Raw genomic sequence first — 18,548 nt, 5'->3', positions numbered from 1 at the left:
TGGTTAAAATGGATTTTTTTCATGTCAAGTTATTCGATAATTCTTGAAAGACTCGATGGCCACTGGATACCAAAAGGTAATCAAATGAAGATTTAAAAGAAGAGAAAAAATATTAAGAATAACTAGAAGCTGAGCAGTGGTGGTGCACGCATTTAATCCCAGCACTTGGGAGACAGAGGCAGGCAGATTTCTGAGTTCCAGGACAGCCAGGACTACACAGAGAAAAACCAAAAAAAAAAAAAAAAGAGTAAATAGTTCAAATGTAAGTATAATTATTAAAAATGGCTAAGAAGACCCAACAAGGAGTTGAAAGAGTCAGGTGGAGATATCTGCACCCAACCTAAGGAAAGAAGCAGCTGGTCCCTGTTGTTGAATTCGAAAAAGGCTAGAAGAAGCTGAGGATGAGGGTGACCCTGTAGGGGGACCAGCAGTCTCAATTAATCTGGACCCCTGAGATATCTCAAACACTGGACCACCAAACAGACAGCATTCACCAGCTGATATGAGGATCCCCAACACACATACAGTAGAGGACTTCTGGGTCTGTGTTCATTCAGAGATGATGCACCTAACCCTCAAGGGACTAGAGGCCCCAGGGAGTTTAGAGGTCAGGTGGGGTGGGGATTAGGGACATTTACATGGAGATAGGGAGTGGGGACAAGGTATGGGATGTGAAACAGTCAGAGGCTAGACAGGTGGGTGGGTGGGGTGGGGAATAAAATATGTAAATAAATAATTAATTTTTTAAAAATCTGTCAAAATGTGGGGAAATTCTGAGTAGTCAGACCTTAAATGTTTTCAATGATTTATCTGCAATTTTTTTTCTGAAAAGAATTCTCAAGTAGATTTAGAAGCACATAACTAGAAACCCTTCACTTGCGGGTATAGGTATGAAAATCAAAATGTTCATAAATAATATAAGAAAAAATATATTTTTGTTTATTTGTATACAAACATAATTTTATTAGTATGTACTAATTGTACAAAGTAATATATTTCACAACATGTTCATATATGTATATAATGTACCTTGATCATAATTACACCCTCTATCACTTTTAGAAGTATACCCCATTCTCTTAAGGAAAATGTAAATATTTACTGATAAAGTATCTCCAGGCTGGGCTTGATGGCATATACCTACAATCTTAATTCTCTAGTCACAGAAGCAAGATTTCATAGGACCAGATGTTCAAGGGTAATCTTGGGTACCTGACAACTTTAAGGCCAGCTTGCACTATATGAAAATCTGCCTCAAAAGACATCAATAGAATAGAATTGAAGGCCCAGAAATAAAACCACACACTTATAGTCACTTGATCTTTGACAAAGAAGCCTAAAATATACAATGGAAAAAAGAAAGCATCTTCAATAAATGTTGCTGGTCTGTATGTAGAAGAATGAAAATAGAGCTTTGTCACCTTGTACAAAGCTCATCTAAGTGGATCAAGGACCTCAACATAAAACCAGATACACTGAAACTAATAGAGGAGAACATGGGAAAGAGCCTTGAACTCATTGGCATGATGGGAGGCAGGGATTTCCTGAACGGAACACCAATGGCTCAGGCTCTATTAGATCAAGAATTAATAAAAAAGGACCTCATGAAACTGGAAAGATTCTGTAAGGCAAAGGATAGAGTCAATAGGACAAATCCACAATGTACAGATTGGGAAAAAATATTCATTAACCCAACATTTGATAGAAATCTAATATTCAAAATATATAAAGAACGCAAGAAGCTAACCTCCAAAGAAACCATACAACCCAATGAAAAAATGGGGTATAGAGCTAAACAGAAAATTCACAACAGAGAAATCTCAAATGGCTGAAATGTTCAAAGTCCTTAGTCATCAGGGATATGCAAATCAAAATGACCCTGAGATTCCACCTCACACCAGTCAGAATGGCTAAGATCAAAACCTCAGGTGACAGCACATGCTGGGGAGAATGTGGAGAAAGAGGAACACTCCTCCATTGCTGGTAGAATTGCAAACTGGTATAACCACTCTGGAAATTAATCTGGAGATTTCTCAGAAAAATGGAAATAGATTTATGTGAAGCCCCAGCTACATCACTCCTGGGCATACATATACCCAGAAGATGCTCCACCATGCCACAGGGACACATGCTCTACTACGTTCATAGCAGCCTCATCTGTGATAGCCAGAACCTGGGAACAACCCAGATGTCCCACAAAAAAGGAATGAATACAGAAAATGTGGTTCATTTACACCATGGAATACTATTCAGCTATTAAGAACAAGGATATGGCCAGGCAGTGGTGCCACATGCCTTTAATCCCAGCACTTGGGAGGCAGAGGCAGGCAGATTTCTGAGTTTGAGGCTAGCCTGGTCTACAAAGTGAGTTCCAGGACAGCCAGGGCTACACAGAGAAACCCTGTCTCAAAAAAAATCATCCTGAATGAGGTAACTGAGACCCAAAAGGACATGCATGGCATGTACTCACTAATAAGTGGATATTAGCCAAAAAAACAAATAAATAAAAAAAAAAAAGTACAGAATGCCCAGGATACAATCAACAGAACTCAGAAAGGTTAACAATCCAAATGGGCCAAGTGAGGATGCTTCAATCCCAATTCAGATGGAGAAGAAAGCAATCATGGGGGGGGGGCAAAGGGAGGAAGGGACCTGGTTGGGAAGAGGGATAAAATGGCAAAAAGGGGAATATGATCAGGTATTGAGGGCAGGGAGTAAATAGGAATGAATTCCTAAGGGCCAACAGAAATGATGAAAGCAGGCAACCTCAGGAGATAAGAGGGGGGGACTCTAGAATGTACAGAGACCTGGGAGATGAGAGACTCTCAGTTCTCAAAGGAAGGGACCTTAGATGAAATGCTTTACAGTGGGGAGAGGGAACTTGTAGGCCTACCTCCAGCAGAAAGACATGGCATCAAGTGAGGGATGGGGTTGCCATCCCACAGTAAAAATCTCTCACCCAGAATTTTTCCTGTCTATAAGAACTTCAGGGACAAAAATTCAGAAAAGCACAAAGGAAAGGAAGTCCAGTGACAGGCCCAAATCGGGATCCATTTCAAGGAGAGGCTCTAAGGCCTAACACTATTACTGATGACAGAAGCCTAGCATGGCTGCCCACAGAGAGGCCCAACAAGCACCTGACTGGGACAAGAGCAGATATTTACACCCAGCCAATGGACTGAAGTCTGCGACCCCTGTGGTTGAATTGGGGAAAGTCTGGAAGAAGCTGAGGAGGAGGGCTACCCTACTGGAAGACCAGCAGTCTCAACTAACTGGGACCCCTGAAATTTCTCAATCAGCCACCAACCAGGCAGTATACTTTAGCCCCTCTCCCCACCATCTTGACAGATATACAGCCAAGAACTACCTAGTCTGGCTTCACTGAGTGAAGTGCCTACCCCTGGAGAGAGTTGAGGCCCCGGAGTGGGGAAGCCTTGGGGGGGGGGCATCCTCTTGGAGACAGGAGCAAGGAGGAATGGGATGAGAAACTGTGGGAGGTAATGACTGCAGTATGAAAAAATAAAGTAAAAAAAAGTGCATATAAGAAGAAAGGTAAAAGCAGTAGAGTTAAGAATTATATTTAATACTTAAATAAATCTAGTTTGTACTCATTTAGCTTTAAAATCACTAACTCAAATATATCATAAAATCATTTTACAAGTACACAGGCACACATATACAGACTTTCTACATGGTTATTCCCTTCCCATCATTTTATTTTTATTTTTAAAAGGAAAAAGCACATCTTTTGGAAATGTTAAAAGCCTTCATCTAATCTTTTCTATTTGTAGAATGATTCCTTCAAAATTTATGAAGAACATTTCCACTCATTTTGCACAGGTTTGTCTATGTGCATGTGTGCATATGCATTCATGTGTGTGTGTGGGGGGGGTTGCATTCAAGGCAAGTGCTCTAGCAGAAGGACTCCCTCCTTTTATAAACATCAAAATCATGAGACTTTTATTATCTTTGATAGTTTGTCTACCAAACCTATCACCCAAAATGATAGTAAAATATTTCTACTTTATTCTTTCAAATGGAATGCTGTAAAGACCGCAAAGCAGTCTGATGTAAACACATCAAACAGTTTTGCATATACTACACTTAATCATTCAATACAAATAGAGCATAAATCTGGAAAGAATTGTAGGACGCAAACCAAGTTTATGCTTTAATGGAAATACTTTAAAAATTCATATAACCAATACCTAACCACATTAAGCTTAAGTTCTTACGTAAATGCTTATTGACAAGACCAGTACCTGATATTTTTGAAAAGCACTGATAACATAATTTACTACTTATTCTGAAATATACATAATTTATCATTAAAACTTTGTATTAGTTAATGTTTCTGTTGAGCCTTTCAAATATATACTTCTATTCTAAGACTTTAATTGACTTCCACTTTATTCTGGTGTGCAATTTCAGAGTGTATTAAAAGTATAGATAAACCCAAAAAGCATCTCAATACCACAGCTTTGAAATTATTTTCAGAAAGATTTTTTTCTATTACTTCTATTGAATCTACCTTTGATGCCAGAATGCCTTTACATATTATAGAAATTAATCTCTCAAGCAATTGATTTTATGTTTCACTTACAAGATATCATTAAGTAGTCTTCAGAAGTGCTCTTGACATCATCATCATCATCATCTTCTGTTTTTATGGTAACAGTAGAACCAGGAACACCACCAGCTGCTTGAATCACAGTTTCTGTATCTGAATTAGTTACAAGAACTTCTTCTGATACCATTGTGGGAGAGTCCACACCTGAAACACAATCTTGAACCACATGTTCCAAATGTCCATCAGGACCAGAAACAAGATCAGCCACAAAAACCTGCTCAGGTACCCTAACGGTTTCTGTAATAAGCTCAGAAGTTAAGATATGATCTCCATCATCTTCTTCCAAATCTTCTTCAATGGCAACATCGGCTTCAAGTACAGCTTCAGGAACAATCACCCCTTCTGTCACTACATCAGTCTCTGTAATAATATCAGGCCCATGGACAACTTCAGCTGCAAGGCCATGATCAAGAGTTATCCCATCATCTGTGACAACATCAGAAACTAATACAGCTTCAGGAACTGAAACTACAATATGGTCTCCATCGATATGTGCAGTACCAGCCATTCCAGCCACTACAATACAAACAATTATTCAAAAAAGGTAAAGTTATTTTATTAATAAAATATTATGTTTAATTAATATGTACTTGCATAAAATAGTTTAAATATGTACTAGATGTCTTGATTAAACATTTAGAAGCATTGTTGATAACTGATTTGGTACTGGGCTAGAGGTCATTGTAAAAAAAGCCAAAAAAAAAACCAACTAACTAAAGATGTTAAAAGATATTTGTCCATTAAAAGCAAAAAAAGTCAAAATGAGAAATCACTGCACTCTAATTAAAATAACTGAAATAAAAACCAGGCTTGTAAAGATAGAGAAAATATGTCTTGTATATGTTTGGGGAAATGCAAAATGTTAACAGCCATTCAGAAAAATAGTTTTTGACAGTTTCTGACAAAACTAAACATTAATTTTCTATACAAACCAACAACTGAAAATAAGGCATTTCTCCCCAGAAAATGTAAAACATGTTTACACAAAACTACACTTAAATATTCACAATAGTTCATAATAGCAGTTATTCATAATAGTAGAAAATAAACATTATCCAAATATCAATCCATCAGCAGATAAATGTTTGGCTAAATCACCTCTGCCACATCCTTTCTACAGAAATTATTATCAGTAATAAATACAAGTAAGGTGATCCAACCAACAACCGGAAAAACAATCTCTGGAAATTTATCCTCACTTGGACCTACTACTCAAAATGAAGAAAATAAATGACAGATGGGGGCCTATCCCTAAAAACTATACTTAAATCACTTCAAAGGCCAGGGGAACATTAAATAGCGGAGAGTTAGATATATGTAAGATCCAAAGCTAAGGTGAACTGTTACAAACAGCATTACCTAGACTATTGTAATCCTTAACTCTCATAACCTGTATTGGACTTATACAAGACCAGTCATGTCAACAATCAGTAAAAAAAAGAGAGAGAAACGCTCTTGGGAATCTATCCTCTACCTCTAAACTATTGCTAGGTATAGAATATGGGAGAGAGGGAAATCACTGTCTTTAGCTGTATAACCTCTCAGCTTGCCAAACTCCAAAGGATAGCTCTAAACTCATCACACAGATGGCTCTGGATGACCTTGGTGGGTCACAGTGTGAAAAAAAAAGCCATAAATGTGAGAAATTTGTTGCAAGGAAGAGTGAACAGGGGTGACAAGAAATAAGAAGCAAGAATAGTCAGAATGAAAGTGATACTTATGAGAAATGATATAAAAGAGTAAGATACAAACCAAAAATTAAAATTGATACACAAATAAGTGGGCATCTTACCGAAAGCAATCTACAGGTTCAATGCAATCCCCATCAAAATTTCAACACAATTCTTCACAGACACAAAAAACTTTAAATGGAAAACAAAAAAGTCCAGGATAGCCAAAATGATTCTCAACAATAAAAGATCTTCTGGGGGAATCACAATCCCTGACCTCAAGCTGTACCGCAGAGCACTAGTGATGAAAATTGCATGGTATTGGTTTAGAGACAGACAGCTCGATCAATGGAATAGAATCAAAGACCCAAACATAAACCACATATCTATGAACACTTGATCTTTGACGAAGATGACAAAAAAACATACAGTGGAACAAATAATGCTGGTTTAATTGGTGGTCTTTATGTAGAAGAATGAAAATAGATCCATATTTATTATCTTGCACAAATCTCAATCAAGTCCAAGTAGATCAAGGACTTCAACATAAAACCAGATACAGTGTGAATCTAATAGAAAAACAAGTGGGAAAGAACCTCAAACTCATTGGCACGGGGGAAAACTTCCTGAACAAAACATCAATGGCTCAGGTTCTAAGATCAACAATTGATAAATGGTACCTCATGAAACTGAAAAGGCAAAAACCAGGCAATAGGACAAATTGGCAAAGAATTCAAGAAGTTAATCTCTAAAAACCCAAATAATCCAATTTTAAAAATGGAGTACAAAGCTAAACCGAGAATTTATAACAGAATATTCTCCAATGGCTGAGAAGCGTTTAACAAAGTGGAAGTGTTTAAACTCCTTAGTCATCAGGGAAATGAAAATCCAAACAACCTTGAGATTTCACCTTACACCCATCAGAATGGCTAAGATCAAATACTCAAGTGACAATACATGCAGGCGAGGATGTGGAGGAAGAGGAACACTCCTCCATTGCTGGTGGGATTGCAAATTGGTACAACCACTCTTGAAATCAATCTGGAGGTTCCTCAGAGAATTGGAAATAGTTCTATCTGAAGAACCAGCTGTACTGCTCCTGAGCATATACCAAAAAGATGTCCCACCATACCACAAGGACATGTGTACCACTGTGTTCACAGCAGCCTTATTTGTAATAGCCAAAAACTGAAAACAACCCAAGGGTCCTTCAAAGGAAGAATGGATACAGAAAATGTCATTCATTTACACAATGGAATACTATCCCACTATTAAAAACAAGGATATCATGAATTTTACAGGCAAATGAATGGAACTAGAAAATGTTATCCTGAGTGAGGTAATTCAGACCCAAAGGACATGCTCACTGATAAGTGGGTACTATCCAAAAAGTTCACACTACTTAGGATATAACCCACAGACTACAAGAAGTTTAACAAGTAGGAAGGCCCATGTGAGGACTCTTAAATCCTACTTAGAAGGAGGAACGAAGTAAATGGAGGTAGAGGGAGAGAGGGACCTGGGTGGGAGGGGAGAAAGGCAAACCAAGAACAGGATTGGATCTGGGGGTGGGGACAGAAGAGAGAAGCTCAGAGAGACAGGAGAATGAATGGAAATATGCAGCCCCTGGGGGCCAGAAGTGGAGGGATCCTCTAGAAAGTACCAGAGACCTGAGAGGTGAGAGACTCAATAGGGGCGACTTTAGGGAAGAGTCCACCTCCTGTAGAGAGGTAGAGCTTCAAGTGGAGAGAGTGTTACTAACCCACAGTCAAAACCTTTGACAGAGAATTATTCCGGTCTAAAAGAACTGCAGGGACAAAAATGGAGAAAAGACTGAATATAGGTGGTCCAGTGACCGGTCCAACTTTGGATCCATATCATGGGGGTTGGGGGACACCATGCCTGACAGTATTACTGATGCTATTTTGTGCATAGGGACAGAAGCCTAGCAAGGCTGTCCTCTGAGAGGCCCTACCAGCAGCTAACTGAGACAAAAGCAGACTCATACCCAACCATTGGGCTGAAGTCAGGGACCCCTGTGGTTGAATTGGGGGAAGGATTGAAGAAGCTGAATGTGGTGAGCAAGTTCATAGGAAGACTAGCAGTCTCCACTAATCCAGACCCTAGGGAGCTCCCAGAGACTCAGCCACCAACCAGGAGCATAAATGGGCCAGTTGGAGGCCCCTGGAACATATGTAGCAAAGGACTGCCTGGTCTGGCCTTAGTGGCAAAAGATGTTCCTAATCCTAGAGAGACTTGAGATACCAGGAATGAGGGAGGCCAGATGGGGAGTGGAGGGGGAGCACCCTTTTGCAGGTAAGGAGGACAAGGAATGGGATGAAGAACTGTGGGAGGGGGAACCAGGAGGGGAGACAATGGCTGGAATGTAAATAAATAAAATAATTCTTTTTTTTTAAAGATTTATTTATTTATTATATGTGTATACACTGTTGCTGGCTTCAGACACCCCGTAAGAGGGCATCAGATTCGTTACGGATGGTTGTGAGCCATCATGTGCTTGCTGGGATTTGAACTCAGGACCTTTGGAAGAGCAGTCGGTGCTCTTAACCGCTGAGCCATCTCACCAGCCCAAATAAAATAATTCTTAAAAGTAAAGTATGAATAAAAATTAAAATTCACATACAAATATATATTCAAATGATAGAAAATGGATGAGGTATATAGTTTTAAAGAACAGAATTATCTAAAACTTTAATATTCTGGGTTTGGTATTGTACTAATGTTAAATATGATACTAGAATTGGAGGGAATGAATACTAATTTTTCCCATTTTTATGACTATTATTTTTGAAAATATTAGAAGCAACAGGATATTGTTATAAGTTAATATACTATACAACAAATATAGAAGATTATATAACTATAGAAGTCCCATAAGTTCTTTAACTTAAAAGAACTGCTATAGCACTTAACCTTAGAACCTTCCAACACCACTTAGGAAAAAAGTCTTAACTCACATTGCACTATGACTTAGTTTGATATTAGTAAGTGTGAAAGATGGAGAAAAGGTTAATTTTTCTCTTGAGAAGCATAGGAAGCACCAAGTACCACTTGCTTTGTAAATACTGTAACAGTATAAATTCCCTTATTGAAGAATTTTAAATTCTGCCACCCTAATGAATTGAGTTTGTTGGTCTACTTAAAATGTACTATCTACACGAAATGACCCAGTACACAGCCTTTTTGACCTAATGATCACTTTCTCATAAAGTTATATCTGAAAGAATGTAAAAATACTATTATCGAGATATACAATGCAATTTATAACCAATTCATCAAGAAGTTAGTTAAAGATGAAAACCAGCTTTTATTGGCAATGGATAAAAAGCTAAGCCGAGATCCTGGGATCATTATCATTATACTGACTTTTGAGACAGGGCCTCATGCAGTTCAGGCTGGCTTCAAAGCAGCTAAGTAGTCAAGGTTGACCTTGAATTCATGATTGGCCTGACTTTGCCTCAGGAGTTCTGGAATTACAGGCACATGCCAAACACACCCAACATCCCTTTGCTATTCTGAATCTCTTTTGACATCCTTAAATTTGTACCAAAATCTTAAATTACATCAAAAGAACATAACAATAGACATGGCAAAATGGCACAAGGCCTCACCCCTACACAAGGAGCTACAGGCAAACTAAGGAATAGTCACAGCATGGGAGAGAAATAGTCTTCCTCAGAAAAGAGCGCACTAATTGCTATCCAATATCAAACAGTCCTGAAAATATATATAACAAGTAATATTACAGAGACTTATCAGGTTATATTTAGGAAGATGCATGCATAAAAATATTTAGAAATATATATCAATGAAAAGAGAGGTCATGAATTTGAAAGACAGCAAGGGAGGTTGTAGGACAGGGTTTGGAGAGAGGAAAGGGATGACAGAAATAATGTAATTATATTATAATCTCAAAAAATAAAAGACATAACTATAACCCTACAAAATTAATAGACAGAATATGTATAACCTGGGGGGCAGAGGGAGGGATGGACCTGGGTGGTAGAATGGAGAGGAAGGGGAAAAGGGGAACATGATCAGGAATTGGGGGCAACAGGAGTGAAGCCCCAAGGACCAGCAGAATGAATGGAAACAAGCAACCTCGGAGTTGGGTGAGGGGACCCTCTAGAATGTACCAGGGACATGGGAGATGAGAGACTCTCAGAACTCAAAGGAAGGGACCTTAGATGAAATGTCCTACAGTGTGTGTGGTGGTGGGGACTTGCAGAGTCCATCTCCAGTAGAAAGACAGGGCAGCAAGTGAGAGATGGGGTTGCCATCCCACAGTCAAAAACTCTGGCCCAGAATTGTTCAGGTCTAAAAGAAATGCAGGGACAAAAATTCAGAAAAGCCCAAAGGAAAGGAAGTCCAGTGACAGGCCCAAATTGGGATCCATCTTAAGGGGAGGCTCTAAGGCCTGACACTGTTACTGATGCTATGATGTCCTTGCAGACAGGAGCCTGGCATGGCTGCCCACAGAGAGGCCCAACAAGCAGCTGACTGAGACAGAAGCAGATACTTACACCCAGCCAATGGACTGAAGTCTGGGACCCCTGTGGTTGGATTAGGTAAAGGCTGGAAGAAGCTGAGGAGGGAGGCAACCCCATAGGAAGACCAGCAATCTCAACTAACCTGGACCCCCCCCCCCCAGATCTCTCAGACACTCAGCCATCAACCAGGCAGCATACACCACCTGATATGAGACCTTCAACACATATACAGCGGATTACTGCCAGATCTGGCCTCAAAGAGGCACCTAACTCTCAAAAGACCTGAAGCCCCAGGGAGTGGGGAGGCCTGGCAGCATGGGGGTGGGGTTGGGTGGGGACATCCTCTTGGAGGCAGGGGAGGGGGAATGCTTTGAGGAACTGAGGGCAGAATGGTAGGGGTATAATTACTGGACTGCAAAAAAGGATTAAAGATAATTTTAAAAAAGTACTCTTTGTCATTTATTACTCAAAAAAATTAAGAGATAGACACAGAGTAGGGTTTCAGATCTTGCATTTATCCAGACTGAAAATGATAGCTTTAGCAAAGAAAATTAAATATTAAGCCTATTAAATTCCTAATGATGGACTTTTCTATATGTAGCTGCTAAGATTATTATTTCATGAAAATATTTTCAGAAATCAATGACTTGATAATCAAGAAATCACAATTATTTCAGGGTATGGTTGGAGATTAGTTTGATTTCTGATCAGATAGTGAGGTCTGACAGAAGGATAGAATAATGGGAGTGTTGTCTTCTGCTCAGATTCACCTGGCCCAGCTGATTCTAAGAAAATAAAAGAAACTATTCCAAGTTCACCGAGCCTAGCATAGGTCAAAATCAATCAAACCTAAACCAAAAATGAATCATAAATATTCTTTTTTACCCTGAGTATATTTCTTAAAGCTGAGCCAAATCATCTTAAAGAACCTAGACCAAGAACTAATGAGTACAGCAGAATATTGTCAAATTACTCAGACTAAAAAAAAATCCATAATTTTTATTTATCAGTTAAACTGTTTTACTTTATTAAATTCCAAAACAAATTCAGTTGTATATGAGCTGTAATTCCTTTAAAATATCATTTATTCAGATACATGGGTAATATTTATTATGCATATATATATATATATATATATATATATATATATATATATATATTCCTCATCTAATCCTCAAAATAAGTGTGAGTGTTTCCTCCATTTTATATATGAAGAAAATATATTTTCCTTTAAAATGTATGTATTATTGTTGTGTATATAAAATTGGGGAAAACCCAGAGAACTTTTTGGAGTTTGTTGTCTCCTTTAACCTTTTTGTGAATTCCAGGAATTGAAGTCAGGCTGTTGTTAGGCAAGTACTTCATCTGCTATACCATCTCGCTAGCCCCCAGAAACTATATTTTAGAGAAGTTAGCTGTATTCATTCTTTGACTCGGAGTTGTAGGGCTTTTATTTTCCTTCTTCTTCTTCTACTCACCTAGGATCATAAAGTTTCGTTTCTTACCCTAGATAAGTTTTAAAAGAGAGACTTTATAAAATTAAGCAAATACAGTATTACTATAGTAATATTTTGTGAGGAATTTTTTAAACCTATCACATAAAAACTTATTTAAATGTTTTTTTTTAATTTATTAAGCAACACCTAATGGCATAAAGAATTTATCTTATTAGTTAAAAAATTGCAAATGGTAAACATTCATCTTTCAAATATGAACCAATGAGATAAATGTAGCAACAAATAGTAAATCCTGACTTGAATTATTTTCCATTTTATGAAAATTATTTGTTCAAATGTTATCTGGCACTCCACTATAGTGATAACAAAAAATGTCTTTCTTAACACTATTTTCTTGGAATACTATCTAAGGCCATTTTGCTACTTAAGTTTCAAACCAACACTGACCTTTGCGACACTAAAATCCCAAACAACTATGACTCAATGACTCAATGACACTGACTGTAAGTACAATCACTTTACTCAAACAACAGCAAAAATATTATATAAGATATAAAACTGAAAATTTTTAAATCTCAACCATTCTTCAAAAGAAATTGATCTAATAACCTCTAAATAAGTTATTCTAATTTTCTATGCAATATTAATCCCATAGTATCAATTGAGAACATTACAGAATTTGGAGACCTTATGATATAGTCTATTTACATGGCTGTGTATACAAACTTCTATATTTTATAACTTCAAAGATTTAAAAATCTATTTACTAAGGACAGATGGAAACCTAGCATATTTTAGGCAAGCACCATCACAAACCAAATCCAAATTGCTCTATTAGCAATTCTTGATTTCACTATAATTAAGAAAAACAATCTTACCACAGTATAAAAATTTAATTTGCACTGATTTATATACCTCAATTTAAGAAATCACAAAATGGATCCTAAAAAAATTATCATTTCAAAAATACAACTAAGTAGTTCAATCCTGAATAGGCATCTAACAACAACAAAGCAGTACCTCTCTACTTTTTGCTGACATAAATAAGTTTATTTACTCCATTAATTCACTTTAAAAGAAAACTTCAAACAACTATGACAATGCCAACCGAAATCAGAAGTATTTCTCAAACTTTCCCATCTTCTTATTCCTTCCTTAAACAACAGTAAATATACAAAATGAATTTTCCATAATATATTATATATATTTATAAGTATTACACAGCTATATAGCACATTATATAGCTAAATCACATGTAAATACATGAAAATGACCCCCAAGCTCTGATGTTTATCTTACGATTTCAAGTATGCCTTGGCATACTGACACATGCCTCAAAGGGAATAAGCCTAAAAAAAAGTTTCAAGTCAAACACAAAATTGATCTAAAACACTGAAGTATTTCAACAACTCAAATATTTACCAACAGGGTAGTAAACAAAATATGAGTATAAATGATGAAAATGTGTTAAAGTAAAAGAAGCTATGCATGAAAAGTCATATATTACATGATTGTACTTAATAAGAATTGTTTACAATAGGTGAATCTCTAAATTGAATTACTGGTTATTAAGGACTGGTTGAAAAAACAGATGGGTAATAACTAATAATATATATGATACTTTATCTCATATATATTTTTAAAATTATAATTTTTATGATAAGATGTTTTTGTAAAATATGACTGCATAATTCTCTGTACCAAAATCTGAAATTATAAACTTTAAAATAGGGTCTGGAGATATGGCTCTGTGGTTTAGAATGCCTGCTGCTCTTCCATAAAATCTGAGTTCAGTTACAGAATCTACTTTAGGTGGCTCTTTTTCTACCTGTAACTTCAGCTCCAAGGGATCCAACATCCTCTTTTCTGGCTTTCACATATATCAGCATAAATGTGGCACATGCGTACATGCGTACACACACACACACACACACACACACACACACACACGTAAATTAAAATAACTTCCTGAAAAATAAACTTTAAAAGGAGTGAATAGTATGGCAACTGAATTATATCTCAATGAAAAGAAATAACCCCCAGAGCTGTGTCTCTAGCTGCATATGTAGCAGAGGATGGCCTAATAGGCCATCATTGGGCAGAGAGGCCCTTGGTCTTGTGAAGATCATATGCCCCAGTACAGGGGAATGCCAGGGCCAGGAAGCAGGAGTGGGTGGGTTGGGGAGTAGGGTAGGGAATAGGGTGCTTTGGGGATAGCATTTGAAATATAAATGAAGAAAATATCTAATAAAAATGCCTTTAAAAAGAAAAAGAAATACACACACACGTGTGTGTGTGTGTGTGTGTGTGTGTGTGTGTGTGTGTGTAGTAATATGTAGCAAGTAAAAGGAAATAAAATATTACATAAATGGAAACCTCAATGTATTGAGGAGGTCTCAAATTTGACATTTAAAATAAAACATTTACAATATTAAGATTCAAGTATCTGTCTATTCTAAAACCTAAGTAGTGACCTAACTGGTTCTAGCAGTCTAAACCCTATCAACTTTCCAGCCAAGAATTTTAAGAACAACAACAAAAATTGTCTTAATCCTATAATTCTTTCTGTCACCCTTTTTCATTTCTGTGATTTAAACATGATAGAAGAATTTAAAGGATTAATTTTAGCTCACAGTCTCAGAGATTTCAGCCTGTTTCCATTGCTATGTGCCTGAAGTGCGAGGCTGAATGTCATGGCAGGGAGCGTGTAGCAGAACAAAGCAGCTAACCTCATGGAGAAAAAGAAGCAGAAGGAAACTATGTCCATGGTACAAGCATTCTCCATTATTCCTATTTTATTGTATGTTCTAAGGTCCCTATTGGTTAGTGATGCTCATGTGTAAGCTGGGTCTGTCGTCCCACTCAATCCTCTGTAAAAACACACTAGCAGACATACACAAGCATGTGCTTTGATAACCTCTAAAAATCCTCTCAAACCTGTCATGTCACCAACAAAGATTAATTATCACAATCCTGTACTCTTTTAATCCACCTCAGATAATTTCTAAATCATAAATAAACAACAAAACCCACTCATCTTTTAGGAGAATAAATCCACAACTCCTTCATATAACACCTTAAAAATCATCTCAATCCTTACTAAATTCAATCTTAAAGGTACCCAACTGTATTAATCTGACAAATGTTAAATAATCATAGAAAAGGACCTTAAATGTTTGCTCAACCTCTTCATTATAAAGTTTATTAGTATTACAGCCAATAACATCACTCTCAAGACTAGAATATGGTTCCTCTAATTCTTATTATTGTGAACCTTAGAATAGTGCAGCAAATGGCATATTACACCATGCTGAGAATAGTAGCATTATTTTCTTAATTGAGCCAAGTATTACTAGTTCTAGTCCCCCATCACTGATTTCAGCTTCACCAACTCCACATCAACCTAAAGGTCCTGTGTCCTTTTTACACCAGTTTATCACTTCTATTTTCATTTATTCCTATCTCATCTTCAATTCTTAATATCCCATCCCTGCCTCTTTTAATTTGGATACCTCTATCTCCTCTAAAACTCACACCAAGCTTCTCAAAATTTAGTTTTCTTTTTCTTTTAAAAAACCTATTAACATAGTCTTAATATATTCATCAAATGTTTAGTCTCTTAAGGCTATTAAAAATGAGCACAAAATAAGGAATTTTTTATTAGGGGAAAAAAGAAAAAAGTGGGCTGGAAAAATTGCTCAGTCGTTAAAGAATGCTTGCTCTTAGAGGACCTGAGTTCAGGTTATGTTCAGTTCTGCTTATGGACTGTTTGCATAGCTACACATGTGTGACACATAAACACACACACATACATACATACATACATATATACATACAGTCAGACAGATACATATACACACATACATAAACACAAACAATTCTTTTTTTAAAAGTGTATTCTATTGCTAATAACCCTGAGGAAATGATATATGAATATGATTTCCAAGTATATGATTAATTTTTATCATTTCATAATCTTAATTTTTTGTATTGACAGAGCACAACTTTTTAGTTTTGTGAACAATGCAAGTTAGTATGATTTAACATTTTCTACATCTGAAAACTAATGTATACTATCACATGATACAATTAAGCACTTATGCATAGTTTTTCATTTCTACTAAAATACTACTTTATATTCAAAGTCTTTATTTCAACGTTTTCACAAAGTATGTAACCTTAAATAGGTTGTTTATATATGCCGTTAAGAAAATATGCCGTACAATTTTATTTTCCAAGTTAAAAATTCATTGTAATTATAATTCCTTGGTTTATTTTTAATATGTTCTTACTTTGCAATAAGTAAGTACAACAAAGAAAATGCTTTACCAAAATCCTGCATAATCATGGTATGAGCCATTCTAGCATCTGAAGTGTGCAATCCAAGACTTCCACCACCTGAATCCATCATTAGCAAAGCTCATTCACAAGTATCTGTAAAACAAATGGTTTGAAAAAGGGTTTTAATGCATTTATTTCAAGTTAGTTGTTTTGAGAAAAAATACAATAGAAAATATGCCTTTCAACCAGGTATGAAAAGCTCATTACAAAAGAAAAGAAATATTCAAAACGGCTTAGATGCTTTATGTGAGAACCATATGTAAAGGGGGCAGGTGGAAGTAAAGCCAAGATAACAGAAAATGAGGCACAGTTATGGTAATGAGCCGTATGAGGAATATGACTAATAAACAAACAAAAGAACCAAATTGCAAGACTGAGGTCCAGTTAAAATATACTTAATAAAGAAAAAGATGATGACAGATTAATAGTTGTGATATGTATACATTACTAGAGGACTCAGGTGTCTAGCATTAGTGAATTTCATCCAGTAGCTCTGATCCATTTCTTCCAGAACCAGATCAGCCCTGCAGCGGAGCTCTGCAGATATTGTATTCACCTCTGGTTCCTGGGGTTCTACTTATAATGCAAAATGTTCTATCACAAGTTTCCCAGGAGGTCTTTGAACCAGTAGGGACTTCTGGCCTCACTCTACTACATTCTCTTGTCTCACAGTTTTGAGGACTCATGAAACATGACTGCTTCCTAAATATGGTAAAGATAAGATCAATCACATACAAATATTTAGAATAGTACACTGATATTTTTCAGTAATGTTACTAATATAATGTTATTCTCATTGAAATTTTTAAATAGCTGAACCCCTTTCATTTCCTATATCAGGGCAACCAAGCAATATGCAACAGAAAGCCAGAGGTTGTCATTCAATATATTACTTATAATTGCATATCAGATGTGCATTGCCCTAGCAACAAAAGATTCTAACCAAACAATAGGAAAGGTGTGTATTTTTAAAGGTATTTATCTTATTGTTACTCAGAAGTGTTTGTTATACTGACCCATATCAGACAAAGGTATGCCCTTAACGAAAATTTTAGAACAATGACACAAAAATAAAAACTAAGTTCTTAAGCACTAGGGTATGGCTAAGCTTTTCCCTCATGCTGTAAAGCAACAGCTACCCAACAGGCTGAACAATCTCGGAGTTCTCTTTATTAAACATTTGAGCTGTATACTTTGGACACAAAAAATATGCTCTATAAGTAGATAATTATGTCTAAGTACCAAAATAATTAGGTAAATTGTGTGAGAGCAAAATTATTGGAGGAGACTTCTCAGCTGTATTTTGCCTTTCTTTCAAATTAGTATGCTTTCTGGCTTGCTCTCATCCAAGATGAGGACAAAAGGCCAATGGAGTTCACCATAAATTACCTATATATCCATTTATTTAAGTAAAAATACCATGAGGATTTATTTTGACACTTACAACTACACTATGTGGACTACAATTTTATCATTTGCTTCCTTTATCAGTTAACTAATACAACAATTATAAATGCCACTCTATGGTTTAACTTTCTATGTAATTACTGAAGAAAAGAATAAGTAATTTCTTAATCACCTTTTACAAGTGGATTGAAGAAACTGAAGATTTTCTTAAGGATTGTAAAGTAAATTTTGCAAAATTTCTTATTTTTTTTCTTCAAAACAATTCATTTTCTTTGGGAAAACGATCTTTACCTATTATAGAAATAGAAATTAGATACTTCAAGACATTTTTAACCAATCTCTTACACAACTTAAGAATGTTTTTCTTTACTTTTCAACTTGTAAGGTGAGATTTCAAAAAGCTCACAAGCTCAATCCTGTGTTTATCTAGAAAGCAGCCAAAGGGATGCCACTAGACATCCCCCAAAATAACTACTACAATACAAAATATTATTACATTTAGCCTTCAACTGCTTGACTAAGTCCAAATCTT

At 36.3% G+C, this 18,548-nt stretch overlaps 1 protein-coding gene across 2 annotated transcripts in view; it reads right to left on the bottom strand.

The window, feature by feature from the left end:
* Znf711 (zinc finger protein 711) overlaps positions 1-16,696 on the bottom strand; it is a 29,589-nt gene extending 12,893 nt beyond the window's left edge. For both annotated transcript variants that reach the window (XM_029534474.1, XM_029534473.1), the window contains exons 1-2: positions 16,598-16,696; positions 4,604-5,146 (exon numbers count right to left, since the gene is read on the bottom strand). In XM_029534474.1, the coding sequence (XP_029390334.1) occupies positions 4,604-5,146; positions 16,598-16,679 (625 nt within the window). In that variant the 5' untranslated portion in view covers positions 16,680-16,696. The remainder of the gene's footprint in view (positions 1-4,603; positions 5,147-16,597) is intronic.
* Between the last annotated feature and the right edge of the window lie 1,852 nt (positions 16,697-18,548).

This window comes from Mus pahari, chromosome X (assembly GCF_900095145.1).
Source record: "Mus pahari chromosome X, PAHARI_EIJ_v1.1, whole genome shotgun sequence".
In the NCBI taxonomy this organism is placed as follows: Eukaryota; Metazoa; Chordata; class Mammalia; order Rodentia; family Muridae; genus Mus; species Mus pahari.
The sequence above is the reverse complement of the archived record's forward strand: the minus strand, read 5'-3'. Positions and strand labels throughout refer to the sequence as shown.